This window comes from Lissotriton vulgaris, chromosome 1_2 (assembly GCF_964263255.1).
Source record: "Lissotriton vulgaris chromosome 1_2, aLisVul1.2, whole genome shotgun sequence".
In the NCBI taxonomy this organism is placed as follows: Eukaryota; Metazoa; Chordata; class Amphibia; order Caudata; family Salamandridae; genus Lissotriton; species Lissotriton vulgaris.
In genome coordinates, this window is record NC_141686.1 from 250,992,530 (window position 1) to 251,016,193 (window position 23,664).

Consider the following 23,664-nt stretch of genomic DNA (forward strand, 5'->3'; position numbering starts at 1 on the left):
TTTTTAACCTCACAGAGACATGCCAGCTGCAGAGGCAGTAACGTGGTCCTAGTGAGGGGGCCCTCTTCAGCCTCCAGGCCCTAAGACCCACAGTACAACTTACTAAGGACTTAATGGTGGGCACAAGTACCAATCAAGGACATGTTTTTAGGGAAAGAACACTGGTACTCAGAACCTGGACAGCAAGGACCCAGCACTCTCCAGTCAAAGTTTCATCAAAATGTAGGCAAAAAGTGGGGGAGTACTGGAACAGAACCCCATTTTCTCACACACAGGACCCTCACCTCCGTCAGGAGGTTAGCTTGGTTGCAAAGCAGCATCTGATAAATGGCAGACCATATCTTTTTAAAATATTGGAAGCGAACGAGGATTGCAGGGAGTAAAAATCATACATTAAATTGTCAAAAAGAAGACACTGGTCTATTTGCTCTCCTTCACCCCTCTGTACATGTGCCAATCAAAAATTGCTGAACCAAGCCACTCAAGGCATAGGCGTTTTCTACAGAAACTTTACATCGGCTTTACAGCTCCTCTAGAAAGGTTTTCATTCTTTTCCTGAATGATCAGTAGCAGTTTTTTTATATGCAGGTACGGATGACACCGGTACCAATATATCCTCTTCTGTGGCCTGTGCATCATGAATGTGTGGATTTTCCAGATCAATTGTAATCTTGAGTCTGTTTATAAGCAGGCGGTGTCCAGCACTGTGTTCTCTCTCTAGAGGACCTCACTGCTTCTAGTGTTCTCTTGTCGCCAGTCTTGCTCTGTTCTATTATCAAGCTACTTCTGGGAAGAAACGGGTACAGTGTATTGGTTTAGATATGTTGCCTGGTAAATGTCTGATTGAATTTTATGTAAATGCACTTTGCCGGTTCAAAGCATATTACTGGAAGCTACTTGAGAGAATAGTGGAAGCCTGGCACCAGTATTTAAGACCTAGGGTTTATTCTATTAAGTGCTTCTGGGCCATCTCCCAACAATTGCATGAAGGTCGTATTCTTTGTGTACACCTTCAAAATGTGTATCTTCCTACCAGGCAGTTATAGGCACCCTGGGGAGGTGGGGAGTCTCCAGTTTGAGTTAGAACTCAAATGATACTCTTGGAAATGACAATCGAATGGGGCGGCCACGTTACTCTAGAACGCTTCTTGGCGTGGGCTTGTTGAAAGCTAGAAGCGGTATCCCCAAATATTGGTGTGCAGAACTGGGTCCCACTTAGAGAACATTGGCCAATTGGATGGCGTTTTATGCTATAACTGCAGAAGAGGGTTATTGAGCTAAATTACAACCACCCCACCAAACAACAAATGAAAAATTGGTAACGATGGTGGGAATACTCCGTGTCTAATTTACGCCTAATTTGTTCCGTAGATTACACTGTACGCACTCTGTAGATTACACTGTACGTACTATTTGCATATAATATGGTTTTCTGTACTGTACCTGTGGTGGCTGTGTGTTGAAACTAATAATTTGAGTTTATAAAAAAATAACTCCCAAATATTAGTTAAATTATGCTTCTGGGCTGCCATTGAAGTAATTCACCCACTTGTCTTTCTCTCACCTTCACTGTCTTTTGCTTTCCTCCTCCCTTCCCTCTTTGGCTTCTTGTCCTTCTCCCCAAACCCTCTCCCTCCACTGATTTTCTCCATCTCTTTCTTCTCTCCGTCTTCCCTCCCTTCTTCCCACTCATCATCTTCTTCATTTCTGTCTTTCTTGCATTACTTTTTCTGTTTTCTTCTGTTTCCCCATTAACCGCTTCTTCTACCCATTGTGTTGCATTCTTTCGTCATTTAACTATTTCCTTACTTTCTTATCCACTCCTTCCACCTCGTTCTCCCTCTGTCCCTCTTTTTCTTTCTCCTCACTTGCCTGTCTCGCCTCTTTCCCTCACTTTTTCGTTCTATTTCCTATACTCTCTCTTTATTCTATTCTTACCCTTTTATCCCGTATTTCCTTCTTCCTTCGCTCTTTTACATCCCATCTCACCATCTCCATTTTCTCTCTGTTCTCACTTTCCTTTCTCATCTTTTTTCTCATCCTTTCTCCTGCACCTTCTCTCTTCTCTCCCTTCTTTGACCCCCCTAATCTTTTTCAATACCCTTTACTTCTATCTCACTTTCTTGCACCATTCCTTATTCTTGCTCTTTTCTCCTTCCATCTTTCTTCCTCTCTCCCATTTTCAGACTGTGCAGATCCCGGTCTTTTCGGAGCAGGAGTACCAGCTGTATCTGCATGATGACGGCTGGACCAAGGCTGAGACTGATCATCTCTTCGACCTGTGCAGAAGGTTCGACCTGCGCTTCGCCGTCATCCATGACCGTTATGATCACCAGCAGTTTAAGGTGATGGAGCAATGGTGATGCTCTGCTTTGTGGTGTAGCAGGTTGTGAAATTGCTTGCTTTTTTTTTCAAACAATAAATTGATTTTATAGCAAAATTATTTTCCTTCTTTTTAAAGCAAGTCTTCGAATGTTGCATTATTCAGATAAAACTCAAAACAGTTGGGCGCTCCTTGCCATCTTAAAACTTCCTTCTTGGTGTATCTGGACCTGTCAATGTCTCTGGACTGTGTTGTGAAAGAAATGACCAGGTAGTAGAATCTGCTTCACCTTGCTTAGTGGCCAGCAGAGATTAATCAAAATGACAGTGACAATCTGCATCTCCTTACCTGAGTTATGGCCCCCAGCATCAGAGCACGCTGTCAGAATGTATGTCTCAAAGCAGGTCCGTGCAAAAGTATATAAAAGTCTTCATTGTCTTTAGGAGAACGATTGCAAGTACCCAGCAGGGTAAAGATTCCAAACCAAACTCGCAGCAAATACGCTTTCTACAAACAGGGCTGTGCGGTGAGCTTTGCTGCCTGGGGGAAGTTGCATTTTGTTGAAACTGCTTTTTGCCCCAGTCTGGCTGCACAGTTGGTGTCATTCTAGGCATTTACGTATTATTGTTTTGCCTTAGAACAGGGGCTCTTCACCTTTTGTCTTCAGTGGAACCCCACTTAATCATTAATGGAATCAAGGGACCCCCCCACTGACACATTTGGCTTTGGTGAACCCGGACTAAGCAATGTTAATTAATTGACCTGCAAAACAAAACACAAAAATACAGAAGCTAGTATTCACCTTTAATGGGAAAGGGTTATCTAAATTCATTGGGCTCATCCATTGTACATACTATAGTATTTATTATTCTCTTGCACTGCTCCCACACATCAGTCTGAGCACACCAACTTAATCTCATTTCATATTCTTTTACATTTACAGAATATTGTAAAAAATTAAATAAATATATATCTATCTATCTATCTATCTATCTATATATATATATATCTATATATATATATATATAGATATATATATATATATATCTTCTATACTACTATTATAAAGAGAGAGTCCAAACCTTTGAGGCGGGTAATCTCAGTAACCACAGCACCAATCACAACACCCAATACAGCGTTGGAAAGGGCAGTTGCAGCAGAAGGACATAGGCTATGCAGACGACCACCATATACATTTAAAAGCTAAAAGACCCATGCCAGCAAAGTAGTCCCTTGTGGGCGTGTATGCGTTGTGCTGTGGGCGTGTGTGCTGGGAGCGTGCCAAACGATGGGGGCGTGTGGTATGTTCCGCCCTTCATGCCATCATATCGTGTGCAAACGCTGGGAGCCCGGCATCAGTGCGCAGACACTCTGTTGGATGCTGGCTCTGTACATACTATACCAGAGTGAGGTACAGTGTGCATAGAGTCGAGTGGAACCCCACAGGTAGGCAGAGGTAAAGTTAGATAGCACCTCACTCTCTATTTGTGTTAGTGTGATCGAGCAGTAAGGCTAACACTATTTTCCTCCGTAGGATAACATAGACTGTTTTTCTATGAAAGGTTTCTGCGTGGTGTTGGAAAACCTAAAGAAATTCTTTAAAATTGTACTAACGAACAAAAACTATTTTTCTTACGTGTTTACAGGAAATGTCCGAGTGTAGTATCAAGGTATACTACACTGTGTAAGAAAAGTAATCTCAAAAGTAACACCTGTAATTTTACTAAAAATCCCATTCAAAGTATATGTACTGTATCCTGAAAAGCATTGAATTATCAGTAACACCAATGAATTATCAGTAACACTATTGTGATCAAAATAAAGTACATTTACCATTGCAATTCAAACTATGTTAGAACTGTATATTTCCTGCAAAGTATTTATCACTTACCAGGATTGCTTGGTTCTAAGAAATAAAATCACTAAAAGAATATGTTTATACAAAACCAATTGGTCTGAAGTTCAGTCTTTGAGTGTGTGAAATCCTTAGCTGATTGAGTGTGTACAACAATCCTTTCCATGGTTGGCTGAGACCCTCATCTGCAAGATGGCGGGGACTGAAAGTTGTGCTTCACCTCACCTCCCCTACTTGAGGGGTGGAGTTGGCAGAGGTGGGCACGCCTCTGTTCCAAACTTGTTTTTCCCACCGTCTTCCCGCCCAAACTGGCTGGCAGAACCGGTGGGGACCAGTTGCTGATAGCAGCAAGTGGCCCTGGGAAGTTCACAAAGGCTGCAAGCCTTTGAAGCTTCCCCTTCCTGGGCCTTGCCCATCCTGGGGGAGGAGGCTTGGCACCTCATCCTAGGATGTGCATTGTTTCAGGCTCCCAAGAGCAGCAGGCTCTCGGCCCAGGGGTCCAGAAAAGTGTCTGGTGGTGGCAGCTGAAAGCAGCCACTCAGCCGTGACACATGTGGTAGGTCGTTTTTCAGGGGGCATTTCTGAGATGCCCTCTGTGTGCACGTTTCATTAAATCCCACACTGGCATCATTGTGGGTTTAATGTGCTTAGAAGTTTGATACCAAACTTCTCAGTTTTCAGTGCAGCCATTATGGTGCTGTGGAGTTCGTAATGACAAACTCCCAGCACCATATACTCTTAATGGCAGCACTGCACTTACAATGTCTAAGAATGGACTTAGACACTGTAGGGGTACAGGGCTCATGCACCTGTACCCTCATCACTGGTGTAATGCGCCCAGGTAGAGGTGTGACTGATGTATGCCATGGCAGGACGTTGTAGGCATGGCATGTGTGCCATGTGGACTCTTCACTTTGTCCTGAACCAAAACATGCAGCCTGCAAAGGCAGCCTGCGCAGGCAGTGTGTGAGTGTAATGGTACAGGGCATCTAAGGTTGGCACAATAAGTGCTGCAGCCCTTAGAGGTCTTCCTTGGTCACAGTGCCCTGGGTACCTGGGGTACCATTTACCAGGGGCTGACCTGTGGCCAGAGATGCCAATTGGGTTTTGTTTTAATGCAGGTTTAGGGAAATAAAATAGGCCCTGGGGACCTGATTGGCAGGAGCCCATCGCACAATTAGTCAAAGCACATCAGCAGTTCAGCAAAAAGTGGGGCTGCAATGCAGAAAGAGTCTCACAGACCCACAGAGGGTCATACGAGATTCAAGCTGGGAACTTTGATTGGGAGTTCACCATGGAAAAAGTTAAACTGATTGTGGCCTCATCAAACGTCCCACTAGGTGATAGAATACGCTTTTTAGAGGATGTTATTTTAGATCTTTCAGGCAAACTTAACATATTGTTTGCACATTCAGCACCTAACCAGCACTCTGCTTAGCTCCCTGCTATCTATCTTTCAAATAGTAATTGGGTTGGTTCTGATGCCTCTTATTGTAATGCTGTCTCAAGGCCTTTGTCATCTAATGGTGCATTTCCTACTACCAGTAATCAAGCCACATCTTCATTGGGGGTAGATAATATGAAAACCTTGACAGCTGGATAATTAGGCAATGGTCAACGAAGGCCAGGAGGAATTATTAGCCCCGTAACTAGCCCCAAGTGACAACCTCGTACCAACGCGCCCTGCATACTCTTGCTTCTCTGAACAAGCCTCTTGATTGTTGTCCCTATGTGGTGGTAATGACTGGAGTCCCGCTTCTTCCTCCATCTGGGGAGGAGTCGTTTTTACAGTTTAATAAAAGTGTACCATTGGCTAACTCAACACACTGACTTTTCTATCTCTAAGTACAATGGCATTTTATAAGTGAAGAGATTTGGGTGTATTGGTTCCTCATCAAAGCATGTGGAAGGAGACTGTTATTGTAAATTGCAGACATCCGGGCTGGGCCCGGCATGTGATATAATCAGGCTGTAGCGTCATCAAGTCAAGAGCAGCTGTTTGTTTTTTTCCCTTTTGCCTTTCTTTTTCAAACCTGTTCCTTCCTGGCAACAGGTGTTTTCAGTTTCCACCACAAACAGATACTTTATCTTACGTGGCCTAGATAGTAACGATTAACACTGTCCCTAAAGAGGAATGGGCAGGAATGGCATTACCATCTGTTCCTTCAGGACAATCTGTGGTGACACTTGACTGCATTCGTTCTTCCTTTTGAAGTAGTAAATGTCACCCTTGTGGCCAAGCGTCCTTCTACATCGTCTGTTGACACTGTGGCAAGTTTGTGGCTTGGTGTGGCAATTGTAATACAGACCAGTTGCAGGTCTAACTGTCTGATGTCTTGTTATCTGGGTTATCTTTAGCCGGCAAGGACTTGCAGTGGGCACTATTAAAGGGTATGTTAGCCCTTTCAGCCTTTTTGTGGACCAACCGTCCTTGTTCAAATCACCTGTTGTGATGCAATTTCTAAAAGATTTAATACACGTTTCCCCCCTAAAAGCTTTGTGATGCCACAGTAGGACCTTAATTTGAACCTTACCTTTCTTTTTTGCACCCCTTTTGAGCAACTGCACAGCTAACTGCTACGTGTCCTGACCCTGAAGGCGCTCTTATCTTGATAACCTCAGCGTGCTATATGAGTGACTTTCACGCTCTTCTCAGTCCAGCCCCTCCCGTACTACCTTCTTCCCATACAAATTGCTGCAGAGGACTACAGCGGCATTTATAGTGAAGGTTTTTACGCCCTTTTATTACAGCACGGAGACGGCTCTGGTTGAGGTTACCGACGCCATCAGGGAGACGCTCGATCATGGGGGAAAGGCTATGTTAGTCATGTTGGACCTATCGGCGGCGTTCGACACCGTCCCACACGCAGGTCTTCTCTCAAGACTCAGGGAGATTGGTCTGCGAGGGACGGTGCTGGACTGGTTTCAATCCTTTCTTGCCGACCGCCGGCAGGTGATCTGGGCTCCGCCGTTCTCGGCTGAAATGCCTTCGCTGGAGGTGGGGGTGCCTCAAGGTTCCATCCTGAGCCCCACCATCTTTAACATATACATGGCCCCTCTAGCGGAGGTAGCGGAGGCGTTTGGGGCCCGGGTCATCTCATACGCTGATGACACCCAGCTCTTGTTCACCTGCTGGAAGGGAGAGGCCTTTAACGGCGGCAGAATCAAGGACTGTCTGAGCGCAGTCTTTGCGTGGTTTCAGCGGCACAGCCTGAAATGCAACTCAGACAAATCTGAGCTGCTCTTTTTCGGCTGTGCCCCTGACCCGGGCTGGAAGACATGGTGGCCCCAGGACATGTTCCCCCCAGAGAAACCATCTTCTCAGGTAAAAAATCTCGGAGTGGTGTTTGACGATGATCTATCCTTCCGTCCACACATTCTGGGATTAGCAGGGAAATGTTTCAGCATCCTCAAGATGCTTAGGAAATTCCTTCCTCTGCTCTCACTGCAGTATCGTAGGAATGTAGTCCAGGCGCTTGTGGGATCCCGCCTGGACTATGCTAATGCACTCTTTGCAGGCCTACCTAAGTATCTGTTATCCAGACTGCAGATTGTCCAGAATTCGGCAGCCAGAGCCATCTATGGGCTGCCCAGGAGAGCTAGCGCCTCTGCGCTCCTGGCTAGGCTGCACTGGCTGCCAATTCTGGGGAGAATCAGATTTAAGCTCCTCACTCTGGCATTTAAAGCCCTCCATGCGATTGGCCCTAACTATCTGAGGAAGCGTATTGCTTTCTATGTGCCGCGGAGGTCGCTGCGGTCGGCGGACCTGGCTAAAGTGGAGGTGCCTGTGATCAAACGTGTTCGGATGGGAGGTCGTTCCTTCCAACACGTGACTGCCTGCCTGTGGAACGAGCTCCCACTTTCCCTTCGGAAAGCGAACAACCTCCTGGCTTTCAGGAAGGAGTTGAAGACTTTGCTCTTTACCAAGTAATCCGCTGTGACTGTAGTAGGTTTTGCCTTTGGTTTCCTGTCTCTCTGGGCCTCTTTGCTAAAGCGCCGGGACACCCTTTTGGGGTAGCCGTGCGCTCAAAAAAGTTCGGCTTAACATAACATAACATACATTCCATCACACCTCGGATGTTCCTTGTTCCACCTCACCCCTCGAACAGGAGAGACTCCATCACTTCCATCCCAGAAAACCACTGAGCTAGCTTTTAAATTGACCACACCGAAGACCATTGGGTGGACCATTAGCTGTTTGTGAGGTTCGCTGGGGCAAAGAATGGCAAGGGAGTGCAGAAAAAGTACTCTACCACAGTTGATTGTCATCTGTGTTAAGATCTGCTTCGCACTGGCCAGAAAGCAGCTCCTAGAGATTGCAGGTTTTTTCCAATGGAGCAGAGGCTGCTACCACTGTGCTGGCATGCAGAGTTGCTGTCCTTGACCTCTACCAGAATACAACTTTAGTGTTGGTACACACATTCACGAACCACTGCTGCCTTCACAGTCAGGTCCAATGGGACTACTACCTTGACAGCCAGATCCAACAGGAAGGGCATTTTGGCCATTCAGGACATATTGCTCGGAGTAATTCCAGAGACCCACCACTGGGGAAGTTATAGCTTTATGTATCCATTATAAAGGTGATGTACTCTTTCTGGTGGATACTCTATATTATTGCAGATTCCTCATCGCACTCCTATCTCCCCGTTCTATGGACTAGATTCTTTACCATCTAAAATGTTCCCAAACTAGAGCTCTGCACACTAGCATAAATATTTGGTTCTTTGAGCTCTGCGTTAGAGGATACGGACTGGTTAAAGAAAGAAACTGACATCCGTGCTGTTGGGGGATGCTTCTATGTGGTTCACCACATACCTGGGGAAGAGTGGGGCTGACACAAAGTGGGCATGATGCCACCTACTTGCACACAGGGTCTAGGTTGAAAATTCTACAGAATCCAGTCCTGACGCCTGATAATATTCTGAAGGCGAGGAATCTGTGGTTCTATACAATATACACCAGCAATCTTCAGAGTGTGAAAAATAGATTTTCAATATTGTACTTTTATGCGTTTTCAAACCCTAACAATGTTTTACTTTTTTTGTCTCCATCAGAAAAGGTCAACAGAAGACTTAAAAGAGCGGTACTATGGGATATGCGCTAAGCTGGGGAACATACGTGCCACACCAGGCTCTGATGTGAAGTTGCCAGTATTTGACGCTGGGCACGAGAGGCGGAGGAAGGAGCAACTGGAGAGGTTGTACACTAGAACTCCGGAGCAGGTAATAACCAAACCATTTTATTATTACATGATTGCAAGTACTTCTTTGTGTTTGATTATTTAATCCTTTGTCATTTTGTTGACAACACCATCGTATTTCTCCGCCGAGTCTCATTAAGCACCCATGAAAAAGTGTGGGTTCTCAGAAAGCATTCTTTTTCTCAAGTACCAAAAGTTTCCAGGAAATCATAATAAAGAAGTGCATACATACTGTAATCACAACCACAGACGTATAGCTTCTCTGAGTTCTATTAAACTGCTGTAACTATTTACAAATAAATTGCGCTTAATTTAGAGACCTTAGAAAGATGGAATACTGAGTCAGTAAACTGGAGTGAAAACCAGTGTTCTACAGGTTATGTACAGATTTCATTTGCAAACTGTTAATGACTTAACTAACTTACCTGACTCTATACAAGGAACAGTAAGTGAATGCACCTAAGAACTGCTTTTCAAGAACCCAGCCTGAGCTGTAAGTGTTGTGAAGGCTCTGACTAGTTCAAATATTCCCTTCCTAAATCCAAGCAAGTGATCTTGAATCTGATGTTTTGCCTCAAGGCTCCCCAAACACATGAGCAAAAGATCTTATTCCAAATGCTGTAATTTGTAGTGCTTAAATCTGGGTTTCATACTCCAATTTTGCACATTAGTCCTCCTTTACGATCTAAAATATTTAAAAATGGCATGGCAATATTTCTATCTATTGCACCCCTTCATTTAGGAACAAGACGTTGAAGGAGCAAAGCTGATTCTCACTATGTAGTAGTATTAATGTTCCATTTCCATGTCATCTTCATTTTGTAATAGTAAAATTTCTAACCATCTATGACTTGCAGCTTTGTTGGGATTTTCTATTTAGAGTCCAGCACTTAAATTCTTCTTCCTCTGAATCGCCAGCAGTCCTCTAATGCAATGATTCTGAAAAATAACATGTACGCCAGCAGATTTCTTTCCTCTCTTGTATGCCATTGAATGAGTATCCTTATCTGACCAAACAGCTGCTGCCCCACCCACCTCAAGGCTAGTTCAGACTGCCATCTTTAAGTTCACCTCTATCACTGTCCTAGTTTCAGATGTAGACATTGACATTTCAGATTTGTAGGGTCCTAAGATACTCCTCCTTCCTTGTACAGAAACTCCAGTGAATAAGAACAATCTGTAATGATTCTTCTTCTGGCAATCTTTCAAGAGCCTATGGTAATCTGAGACCTGGAAGCCTATTTAGATTGCAAAATTTCTTCAACTTTAGGATTCTCTCTCATGTTCATGAATGTTTATAAATAGTAAGATATCTTAGTGCACGTGCTGGACACAAGGTACTATTTTGTTTATAAACACTGTGGAAAAGTGAGCTCAGACATCTTGAGGTGGTGCAGATAATCTAGAAAAACATAACCTTTTTTCACTCAAAAGAAAACCTTGAAAAAGGCAGTGGTGATGTGCAATTCTTGTTAAGTGAGCATAAAAGCAAGTAACAGTTTGTTTGACCCTGCTGTGCCTAAAGGGGCAGAATCTTGAAAGTGGCCCGTGTGCCCGCTAAATTAAATCTTACAGCTGACATGGACATTAAATGGAAAATCCCTTTCATAGACCTTACTATAGTGAAAATGACCCCTAGGGTGAACAATTGTTGGTACTTTACCTAAAATGTAACCCTATTGCTCTTAATGGTATATCTAGGTCTGATTGTAAGCGCAGACATACGTACAATCGACCTTGCCACTCTACCGTATCGACTATTTTTTTAAAGGTTTAGCCGAATGGCCACTCATACATGATATGGTAGTAGTTGAAAGGAGCGATAGCCATCATAATGATCTCAGTCTGTTGATGTTGGGTTCATTAGCTCAAGCCCCATGTACCAAAGGCCTCCTACAAGTGAGGGAGGTTGGGCTTTCCAATAACAGAAAAACTATCCGGTGTGGATGGGTTGAAAAACACCCGGATGCCTTTAAAAAGGTGGTAGCAAGGCCAAAGAATTGCTAGTGATATTCGATGGACTTCTTCCAGTGGAGAGAGGCCCATACATGGGAAAGGTCCACGAAAGGTTTACCAATATAAGAGACACATTGATGCAGGGCGCAAAGTGTACTTCCAAATGCTAGAAGGAAGCGCCATTCAATACCAAACCTGTAGGTTGGCCAGGACAGAGCTTCTGCCAGCTGCTAAGGCTAAATCCTAGCTTGCGAACTGTAGGGCGATTTATAAAAGAGAAGTGGCTATGGCCAAGAGTGATGGCCCAGATAAGCTATGGGATGAGCTAACCTTTGCCTTGTGGTCTAAAGATGATGAAGGTTTTGGAATACCCTGGCATTGAGAAGGAATGATGAGAGCCAGCCAGTGGAATGCTTTGTGCAACCCCAGGACCGGGTATTGCACTTTAGTAATTTGTATTCTTGTAGTGCAGACCCTGTTTGGATGGACATTGATCAAGCATTTACAGCAAAAATTGAGAATCACAATTCTACGGAATTTGAGGTTAGGGAACCGATAGATGCCATCAGGTCCGGTCTTCAAGGAAAATGTGGCAGACTCTGACAGGATCCCAAATGTCCAATAATCATTTATCAAATTCGATACTAAAGGGCATGTATATTCCACCCACTTGGCTCACAGCTGAAATTATCCCAATCTACAAGAAAGACCAGCATGTCCCAAGTAATTACCGGCCAATTAGTTAATAGGGGCCTCACAGATTTTCTACAGGCAAGTGCTAGTGCATCTCTTGGACTGGACCAAGGAGAAAAACATAATCTCGGAGTTTCAGTCAGGGTTTAGATGCGGCATTAGCACAGCTGATCAGATCTTCCCATTTAAATGTATTTTCTGGAAGACCGTAACAATTGGGGTTGACTTTTTGTTGGTTTCGTCAATCTCTGTGCTGCCTTTGATCCAGTTCAAAAAGCACTGCTATGAGGAGCCTTAGATGAGATGGGTATTGGAAAGTAGCCCTTTTTGACATGGTCACCCCCACGTTTCTGCCTGGTAACTGCTGTGAATTGGACTGAAAGTGCACTGGGTTCCTTCTAACCAAGTCCCCAGTGCCAGAGCTCTTTGCCGAAACAATTTGTTTCCCCCAATTGGTAAAACTTTAGCACCCTCTGTAAATCCCTAGTAAATGGTACCCATGGTATCTAGGGCCTAAGGTACTAAAGAGGGTCCCCAAGGGCAGCAGCACGAATTGTGCCACCCTAAGGGACCCCTCCGCAAGCACATACAAGGCTGCCATTGCAGGCTGCGTGTCTTGGTGCAGACAAAAGTGAAAACATGACCTGTCACACGTTCATGTGTGCCATGTACCCTAACACTGCATGTAATATTTGCAAGCCACCCCTCCAGCAGGCCTGGCAACCCTATGGCAGGGTGCTGGATATTACATGTGACGGCATAGCTGCATAAGCAGATATGCCCCTGTGCTGGTCAGTCCTAATACTGCCATTACAAGTGACCAGGGAAGCCTTTTCTAAAAAAACATTCTGAACACTGCTGAAAGCGAGTTCCAAAGCTACATGAAGACTTCACTAAAGATAGGGATGTTTGGTATCAAACATGTTGTATTGATAAACCCACACTCGATTCCAGTGATGGATATACCAATACATGCACCCAGAGGGCACCTTGTAGGTGTCCCCTGAAAACCTACCAGCCTCTGGTGTGCTCCCTGACTGGTTTCTGCCAGAAGCCCACTCAAGACACTGTTCTGCCCGCGAAAGGTGAGAGCTTCTGATCTGAGAAGACCAAGAGCCAAAGCCTGTCTGGGAAGAGGGTGTAAAACTCCCTCCCACAGGATGACCTGCTGATTAGCCTTCCTAGGCCAGCACGCTTCAAAGAGCTGCCACCTTTGAAATGTGAATCTTACTCCCCCTCACAGGAGAGGAAGCTGGCCCCCTTGTCCAGAGCCCCCTTTGGCACCAAGGCAGGCGGGGAAAATAGCTAGTCATGTAGGTGTGCTACCCAAGGATAGTCCCACCCCTAAGGTGGGCTAAAGTGAGATGGACCGATTTTTCAAAAGTAGCCATTTTAAAAAATTTTATTTTTATTTTTCAGAGTTTTATATAGCACGAGTTTGACCCGAATCGGGTATCAGAGCGCTTTACATAGCACCAGTTGCATTACATGAGGACACATAAATTTTTTGGTCTCGCCTGGTGTTGCAGCACAAAGAGCTTCTCACTCGGCGAGAGATTTTGTGGATGAGGGGTTTTCAGAAAGGGACTCGAAGCCCCGCCCCTCATTTCCATTGATTTGCATCACCGTTTATGCTAAACGGTGGACTGCCATTGGAAATGAGGGTTTTTTGTTGATGCCCTTTCACCTCCGATCCGGACTGGGTCGCCTGATTTACTGCGGTCGCTAAGCAATTTCTTATCTTAATGAGGGCCAGCCATCTGTTTTCACTCAGCCCCGTGTATTTTTGCATTGCGCTTTCAGTAAAAGTGAAAGCGCGATTCAAATATAAACAAGCGGCTGAATGAAAACAGAGGGCGAGCGCTTGTTTTTTTATTTTTTGGTTTATTTTAGTGCAAACATTTGCCCTCAATCATTCACTGACAGAATGTCGAAGCGATGCCAATGCTCGAACACAGATCCCCAGCTCCGAAGTCTGCAGCACTGGTTGCTGAGCCACGTCCTCTCTCACTGGGGATCCCTGTTGGAGTCGCTCTTTGTTTGCATTGAGCCACGCATGAGCAGCAGCTCGCTCTCCGCTTTTTGTTTCATTCGTCAGTGCTTTCCAAAAGCACCAGTTACGTTACACAATTACAGATTCATATGTTTTGTAGACACAAGGAGATTAGGATTGGATTGGATTAGAGTGGATTGGATGAGAGTGCAGTGGACTGGATTAGAATGGATTAGATTTGAGTTGAATGGAGTGGGTGAAGTGGAGTGAAGCGGATTGGAATGGAGTGGATTGAACTAGAGTGAAGTGGATTTGGGTGGAGTGGAGTGGAGTGGAGTGGAGTGGAGTGGAGTGGAGTGGAGTGGAGTGGAGTGGAGTGGAGTGGAGTGGAGTGGAGTAAAAAATAAATATACACGCAAGGAGTCGTTCTTCCACAATTGCTATCCAGTACAAATTTTCCGGAACTCTGCAATCCAAAAGCACACACTAAAAAAATGATTGCGACCTTTGTAAAGTAATTTGTGCTTATGAAAATTTTTCCAGGCTGGGTTGAGTTTGCAGTACAAAAAAAGTGTAAAACACTGCTGTGAGATAGTGCCTCTTTTGACATGGTTGGCTCCCACTTTGTGTCTGGCATTAGATGTGGTTTTGATTGTATTGCAAAGGGTCCCTGCCAACTAGGTCCCCTGTTCTAGTGCCTTTTCCCTAAAACCTATTCACAGTTGGCACTTCTACCCCCTGTAAGTCCCTACTACGTGGTACCCTGGTTACCTTGGGCCTGTGAGTTGAAGAGGGTCCCCTGGGACCCCCTCAGTAGGACCATGCTAATGCCCTTGCATGCCCTGGTGAGGTGAAAAATGACAAAGTCAACATGACACCCTGCCTGAGTGCCATTCCAACCAGCACTGCCTGTAGTTATAGGTAAGTCACCCCTCGCAGGCATTGCAGCCCTAAGGCAGGGTGCACTCTACCACAGCACTCTACTCATCTGCATGAGTAGATATACCCCAACATTGCTTAAGTCCATTCTTATATATTGCAAGTGCCAGAGAAGCCATAAAGAGTACATGAACTGGAAACTCGAACACTCGAGTTCCCCAGCACCATAATGGCTTCATTCAAACCAGGAGTGTTTGTTACCAAACAGCCCCTTATAATAAATCCACATTGATTCCAGTGTGAGATTATTAAAATATGTACTCAGAGGGCACCTCAGAGGTGCCCCCTGAAACCCTCTCTGCCCTGGTCTGGGCACTGACTGGCTTTAAGCAGCGTACCACACACAGACATGTTCTGGACCCCTGAGTGGAGAGCATCTGCTCTCTGGGACCAGAAACTGTGCACATCCTGGGCGGAGATGTCATACCTCCTCCCCCAGGATGGGTCAGTGCTCGAAGGGGAAAATTCAAAGGCTTGCCGCCTTTAGAATGTGACCCTCCCAGCCTCTGCTGCAAGCAGCAGATGGCAGCCCCGGTTTACAACCTCACTTTGGGCAGGAAAACGTAGAAAGGCTAGGAGGTGTGGCCACCTTTCCCAACTCCACCCCTCTGGTGGAGGAGGCAAAGTTAAGCACACTTTTCAGTCCTCTCCATCTTGAAGATGAGGGGACTCCTCCAATTAGAGCTAGGGCTATGCCTCCCTCCCACCGCAGGGTGGCATAATAGTAGGTGTAGTCCCACCAGGTAAGGTGCCCGTTGCCCCTACGTTCTACTCCCCTAGTGCCTCCTACATTTAGTATTTAGAGGGCTCCCCCAGACCTATCAGCTAGATCTGCGATGACCTAAGTAGAAAGAAGACATCTATGCAGGGAAGCCTGAAGAAGATGAATGACTTGTCCCCAATTCTACGGGCCTGGCTCCAGCTCTGAAGAACCTGCAACCAAAAAGAGACCAGTCTTGCAGCCAGTGACCTCTGAAAACCCTGGGAGAACTGCTGCCTTCTACTACTACCCATTGCCCAAGTCTGAATGAGTCACCTGTGCAGTGAAGTGTCCCCAGCGATCCTGACCTCATTTCCAGTGTTGGCTGACCTCTCCTGACCTCCACGCCTGCGCCGGCAGTGTGAATTCAGAGGCTCCTCTTCACCGCGACCAGCTTTAGTAAGAAAACTCTTAACGTCAAAAGGCACCCCTGCTCCCAAAGCCCCAGGGCCTTGGTGAGATAATCCAGAGGTTACCTTACGATCCCCAAACATCTCTACTTACCTATGCGGTTGTTGGTCTCCCTTCTGCAACGTTCAATGCCATGCGGCACCCTGTTTGTCGAAAGAAGAATCTCTATTGTGAAGCATTGGGTGCCCGATGCTGAAAATGCACCCCACACCTGGCCGCCCCTGTGCCGCTGGTGCTGTATGTTTATTGTATTGTATTGTATTGTATTGTATTGTTTTGGTAAAGCGCTACAGCTGCCCCGGCAATGAGGCGTCCCGGCGCTAGAACCCAGATCATATCCTGAGCGGGAAGAATCCATGGACAGAGGGAGGATTACAGGCAAGGGAATAGAAAAGTTTTCACTGCTTTCCGGAAAGCTGATAAGTTGTCTATCGAACGAATATGATGTGGTAGGTCATTCCACATCTTGGCTCCCAGGAACCTAAAGGAGCGGCCGCCCATGCGGCAGAGTTTTATGCGTGGGACGCATAGAAGGTTTTGGTTGGAAGATCTTAGGTTCCGTGACGGCGCGTAGGGAGTGAGAAGGGGTTGAAGCAGAGGGGGGGTGTTGAGTTTAAGGATTTTGAAGGACATAATGAGGGTCTTGAACTTTATTCTGGAATCAACAGGTAGCCAGTGTAGTTTTCTGATGGTCGCTCTGGCTGAGCATCTGCGGGGGAAGCCGACCAAAGTTCTAGCCGCAGAATTCTGCACGCGTTGGAGTCGTGCTAACTCACATTTGTTGGCACCAAGAAGGAGCACATTGGCATAGTCTAGACGCAAGAGGATGGTGGCTTGGATAATGAGTTGGCGGGTCTTTGCGTCGAAGAAGCCTAGTATGTGGCTGAGGCTTCTCAGTAGGCCAATGCAGGTGCCGGCAACTTTTTTGGTGTGGGCTCGAAAGTTGGGTGAGTCATCCATCCAGACACCCAAGTTTTTCACTAGGGTTTTGGGGGGAGGGATGGTACCTAGGGAGGACGGCCACCAGTGCTCATTCCAGAGGCTGGTGTTTTTGCCAAGGAGAAGCACCTCTGTCTTTCCGCCATTAAGTTGTAAACAGTTCATTGTCATCCATTGGGCGACCGCAGAGAGTCCGTTTTTGAAGTTAGAGGATAAGTTGGAAGGACCATCTGAGAGAGCGATGGCCAGTTGTGTATCGTCAGCATACGATACTAATGTCAAGCCCCACTCTTTGGCCACTGCCGCTAGAGGCTGAACGTAGAGATTAAAAAGAGAGGGGCTCAACGCAGAGCCCTGCGGGACTCCCTGTTCAATAGGGTGGGGTTTGGATAGAAAGGGGGGGGCAGAGACTCGAAAAGACCTGTTTTCGAGGAAAGATCTGAACCAATCCAAGGCATGACCAGTTACTCCAAAGGTCTCCAAACGCTTAAGAAGGATGACATGGGATACCGTGTCAAAGGCCGCGCTGAGATCCAGAAGGATCAGCGCAGCACTTTGACCGGCATCTAAGATCGTTCGGAGGTGCTCTGTGGTGGCTAAGAGAGCAGACTCAGTGCTATGGCCTGGTCTAAACCCATTTTGTGATGGGTCAAGAATGTTGTTTTTGACCATATGCTGGGATAGAGTACTGTTGACATGCGCTTCAGCGAGTTTGGATAGCCATGGGAGCAGGGAGATTGGACGAAAATTCTCCAGTTTAGATGGATCTAGGGTGGGTTTCTTGATGATAGGCGAAACCCACGCTTGCTTCCAGGCAGATGGTACACACGCTGAAGTGAAGGAGAGGTTCAGGATGGCGGTTAACACTGGTAGGAAGAAGTTGAGTGACTCTAAGAATTGAGCCGGGCGCATGGGGTCCGCGGGGGAGCCAGATTTGACTTTATTGCATAGTCTGATGAGGATGTCTTTGGAGATTTCTGGGATGCAGGTCAAGGTCGAATAGCTGGGAGAAACAGAGGGATTGCTGGTAGTGCTAGGGGCGTGCTGGGGGAAGGAGGTGTAGATTTTCTGTACCTTGTCAACGAAGAACCTGGCAAGGTCTTCGCATTGTTGCTCGGAGGAAATAGTAGGGAGGGGAGCGTTGCTGCTCTGGAGTTCTTGTACGAGTTTGAAGATTTCTTTAGCAGGGGTGGGACTAGATTCGATCTTGTCGGCGTAGAAAGCCGTCCGTGCAGCACGGATGGCTTTGTGGTACGTTTTCTGTAACAGAAGGTATTTAGATTTATCTTCTTTGTTGTATTCCCTACGCCAGAGGCGTTCTGCCTTTTTGCACTCTTTTCGTAAATTTTTGAGTGTGTCGTTGTACCAGGGGTTGGATGGAGAGTTACGACCTTTTGTCCATTTTGCTGGGATGAGACTGTCTAGTCCGCCCGTAATCCACTCATGAAACGTGCTGTAGTTAGCGTTGATGTCAGAGTTGGTGTCAAGGTAGAAATCCCCTAAGGTCTTGTGTAAGTCATTGTGAGATAATTTATGCCATGGTCTTTTTAGGCGGCGGGTCGGTGCCGTATTGTGCCTGCTTTTATTGACCGGAATGGCCAGTTTAATAAGGGAGTGATCTGTCCATCCCATAGGTAGGGGTGACTCTGAGGTAAGTTCTTCTAGGTTTGAAAAAACTGGGTCTAGGATGTGGCCAGCTAGATGAGTTGGAGTGGAGATGAAGGGGTTGAGTTGCAGTGCAGAGAGGTCTGCAAGGATTGTTTTGATCGTAGGGTATTTAATAGATCAAAATGAAGATTAAGATCTCCCAGAATGGTAAAGTTAGGGCTTTTGGTTATTAGGGAGGTTGCTGTCTCAAGGAGGGCCTCAATGAATTTTGAAGAGGGGCCAGGTGGGCGGTAGATGTAGAGACCCGACACGGTGAAGTTGGGATTTATGATGATTTTGAAGTGGGCGCTTTCAGAGTCTGACAGATCTTCCTTGACAAAAGAACAAGAGAGCATTTTTTTGTAGATTATAGCGAGACCGCCTCCTCTTCCCTCTCTGTTAATGGTCGACATCAGATAGTCGTCTGGTAGCATAAGGTTGGGAATGGTGGAGGTGCCATCGCGTAGCCATGTTTCACAGAGGAAGAGGATGTCTGGATTTTCATCCAGGATTAGGGTATTAACCTCGAGGTGATGTTTGGCTAGTGATCTTACATTGAGGTGAAGTATCGTGATGGAGGTGGTTTTATCCGGACCTAAAAGCTGTCGAATGGAGTGGGGTTTAGTAGTGAAGAAATTGCAGGTTTGGCATTGTAGGCAGGTGAAACCGGGCCTACCTGTAATGTTAGCGCAAGATCTTCCGGGGTTCAAGCTATGAAGTAACTCACTATCGTAGGTGAGGGGTGGTGACGGAATAAGGCCAGGGGGTCTGGCGAGAGGCGATGACTTGGCGATGACGGGCGCAGACGGGCTTGCATTAGGCGCTCCCGCTGCGCTCGTCCGCTGCGCTTCCTATACAGGCACATATCAAGGAAAGGAGGGGGGTGTGGCCTGAAAGGGGGCGGAGTCAGCGCGCACGCCTGGGAGAATGGCGGCAGCTGAGAAAGCGCGAGGTAGGGCGCGTCAGCTCTAAGATCAGCTGTGCGCTGAAGGCAATGAAGGCGCTTAGGTGAGTGTTGTTTTTCTAAAAGCACAAAAAACAGTGACACCACACAGAAGTAAGGAAATAACAAGTTTCAAAGTTTTTAAAATAATCGAGTACCTCCAGCTCCCGGCTTCCGCCTCAGGACTGGGTCATGGGTTTATCCGTTGCCGCTGGGAGTCAGCGGTTTAAGTACAGCCAGCAGGGGGCGTGGCCTGAAAGGGGGCGGAGTCAGCGCACACGCCTGGGAGAATGGCGGCAGCTGAGAAAGCGCGAGGTAGGGCGCGTCAGCTCTAAGATCAGCTGTGCGCTGAAGGCAATGAAGGCGCTTAGGTGAGTGTTGTTACTGCTGCTTTGTGCCCCCCCCCGTTCTTAACCCAACCCCGAAAGCATGGCCCCTGCAACGATTTACTGACTTGCAATCAGTGTTACTTCGTGCACCCTCACCCTCCCTATTGAAACTCATTGGGCCAAATTCTGCTTTTGACCTCTGCGCTCGGCCGCCTCTGTTCTGTTGGTGGTGCAGTTTTGTTACTCACCTGACCCTTGCTGACCTTTGGTCTCGAAGACTGGAACTGTTAGTGCAATACTTACCTGTTTAACAGCAATATTATTTTCCCCATAGGATAACATTGAGCTGTTCAGAAATTATTCTGAATATTGACTTTTTGAAAGTGAATAGTATTTATCTCTAAAAACGTACTTACCTTATTGTGAAGATCGTGGTCTTCAAATAAAGTTCAATCAAAATATATTTTTCGAAAATTGGTGTGGGTCTCCGTTTTAAGTCGTGTCCATTATTTTTTACTTTTTTTTGTAGAGCGCACTGTCACCAAGCGGTTTCCTGGCGCTATTACTCATACCGCTGTGGAACCCTTCCTGGCTTTCCCTGTGAAGTGTCCACTCCTGGGCACCCCCAGGGTGAAGCCAGGCATCCTAGCGCTGTTTGGGCCGGTGTGGAGGTTAAGCAAGCTATTGCCCAGAGTTGCAGCGTGGGGCCCATGATTAGAATAGGCACTGAGGCGAGAATTGTCAGGTCCAAGGAAATTGAGCCCAAGACCCGCCGAGGCAGGAATTGGACCCTGGTCCCAGGCAAGAACTCTGCATCAGGGTCTGCCGCTCTAACCATTGAGCCACACTCCTCTACTTCCATATCCATTCTAATCTATACTACTATTATAAAGAGAGAACAGACACCTTTTGGCAAGGTAAACTCGGGAACTACAGCGCCAATCCACACACCCAATACAGCGTTGGAAAGGGCAGTTGCAGCAGAAGGACATAGGCTATGCAGACGCCCACCATATAAATTTAAAAGGTAAAAGAACCGTGCCAGCAAAGTAGTCCCTTGTGGGCGTGTCTGCATTGTGCTGTGGGTGTGCGCTGGGGGGCGTGACAATCGCTGGGGGCATTCCGTCACGAGTGTTGTTTTTTCTTCCCAGGTTCTATACATTCCTGCTCCATTTAAATAGTAATTCAGTGGAGGTCCCATTCTCTTAGAACCACCCCAAGCACAGTTATGGGCAAAAATACAACCAAAAGGCCCTGCAAAGCATTATGGGATAAGATTAGCATAATTTTTAGCATTCATGAAAGTGTTTCAATGTTTTTGAATTTTACCCATCAGGGACATCTTGGGACGACGAGGTGAACTGCAGTTTGATGTATAATATTTTAAATGCTTTTGCATTTGCCTCATCAGGGACAACTAGGGACGACGAGGTGAACTGCAGCTCTTTGTAGAATTATTTGGCTACTATAGTATTCGCTTCCCACTGCTAATCTCGTCCCATAATGCTTTGCAGGGGCTTGATCTCAAAATCATCACCTCTCTCACTGCTTGCTGGAAGCTAATTTCACTTTTGTGAAATGACTATATGCATTTTAGCATGTAGAAATACTTATTTTACCTTGAATATATGAGGTTTCTGTTTTAATAATTGGAAATCTGACGGAACGAAATATTGTGGATTTATTGTACCAAGTTCGCGCCAATTCCGCCCACCCCTACTTTAAATACCCCTGCACCCCATAATCATAACCCACCCTTACTCAAAAAAATACCCCAACACCCTTAAACACTGACCCATCTTAACCCTATAAATATACCCTGTACCCCAAAACCCAAACCTATCCCTAAACCCTATAAATACCCCTGTACCTCAAAACCCAAACCTCCCCCTGAACCCTGAAAATACCCCTGTACCCAAAAACCCAAACCTAGCCCATAACCCTTAAAATACCTCTGTACCCCAAAACCCAAACCTACCCCTGAACCCTAAAAATACCCCTGTACCCCAAAACCCAAACCTAGCCCAGAACCCTAAAATACCCCTGTATCCCAAAACCCAAACCTAGCCCTGAACCCTTAAAATACCCCTGTACTCCAAAACCCAAACCTAACCCTGAACCCTAAAAATACCCCTATACCCCAAAACCCAAACATATCCCTGAACCCTAAAAATCCCTCTGTACCCCAAAACCCATACCTATCCCTAAACTCTAAAACTACCCCTGTACCCCATAACCCAAAACGATATCTGAACCCTTAAAATACCCAAACACCCCAAAACATATACCTCAGTACCCCAAAACATATACCACTATACTCATACTTACCTTATCCAAACATTTTTAAAAAAACATGCTTTTATCATTCATGCATTTACAACGAATTTCGTTGTAAATGTATGCGTGGTAAAAGCATATAAAATGTAATGCCATGCGTTATAATGGCATTGCGGAGTCATGGTACTTTCGTAATGAAAGTATGCGGAGTGATGGTATGCGGAAAGAAAGTTGCGGAATAATTGGTGTTTACCCTCCCCCGGTAAGTACATGTGGCACGGCGGCTCAAATCTCCTGCAACATACTCATATTTTTTCACCACCCATTTGAAAAATGCACAGGTCTCTCTCATTGATGGCCAGCACCGACATACACTTTTAGACACACCTCCCGCCACAAGTTCTAGAATTGAGAACTTTAGAGCTGGGGATCTACGTTTGAATCTCGGCATCAGCTCAACATCCTGTGATTCCAGGCAAATCGCTTTGTATCCCCGTGCCTACCACAAATGAATGTGTTCTTCTGTAATGTAAATTGTGCCCATGCCATGTTGTCGAGTTTGCGCTATATAATATTGCAAGGAAAAATAAAGTAGGGAAACTCGAGTTCACACACTACTGAACGCGCACTCTTAAGTGCATTAGCAGTGCACTGTGAACAGGCCTGTCACAGATAAGAAATGCTAATAAAACAAAATCCTACGAAACAATATACTACTGACAGCAGCAATTCATACCCGAACAACGTCTGGACGGGCTGCTAGTACTAATATAATAAAGAGAGAGCCCAAACCTTTGAGGCGGGTAATCTCAGGAACCACAGCACCAATCACAACACCCAATACAGCGTTGGAAAGGGCAGTTGCAGCAGAAGGACATAGGCTATGCAGACAGTACAAAAGGGGTGGTGATGGACGGAGCTTCTGAATCAATCAAACACTCACACCCATAGGATATGCAGACGCCCACCATATACATTTAAAAGGTAAAAGAACCGTGCCAGCAAAGTAGTACCTTGTGGGCGTGTCTGCGTTGTGCTGGGGGCGTGTGGTTCCGCCCTTCATGCCATGTCTCATATCGTGTGCTAATCCCACCCTGCTCCCTTTAAATACGCCTGCACCCCATAATCATAACCCACCCTTACTTCATAAAATACCCCAACACCCGTAAACACTAACCCTTCTTAACCTTATTAATTTACCCTGGACCCTCAAAACCCAAACCTACCCCTAAACCCTAAAAATACCCATGTACCCCAAAACCCAAACCTAGCCCTGAAACCTATAAATACCCCTGTACCTCAAACCCCAAACCTACCCCATAACCCTTAAAATACCCCTGTACCTCCAAACCTACCCCTGAACCCTAAAAATACCCCTGTACCCCAAAACCCAAAC

The 23,664-nt window shown here is 46.0% G+C and overlaps 1 protein-coding gene across 6 annotated transcripts in view; it reads left to right on the top strand.

Moving 5' to 3' along the window:
• The window catches only part of DMAP1 (DNA methyltransferase 1 associated protein 1), a 406,667-nt gene that overhangs the window by 87,030 nt on the left and 295,973 nt on the right, over window positions 1–23,664 (top strand). For all 6 annotated transcript variants that reach the window (XM_086953166.1, XM_086953164.1, XM_086953169.1 and 3 more), the window contains 2 exons: window positions 2,187–2,345; window positions 9,236–9,403. In XM_086953166.1, coding sequence (XP_086809292.1) covers window positions 2,187–2,345; window positions 9,236–9,403 — 327 coding nt within the window. The remainder of the gene's footprint in view (window positions 1–2,186; window positions 2,346–9,235; window positions 9,404–23,664) is intronic.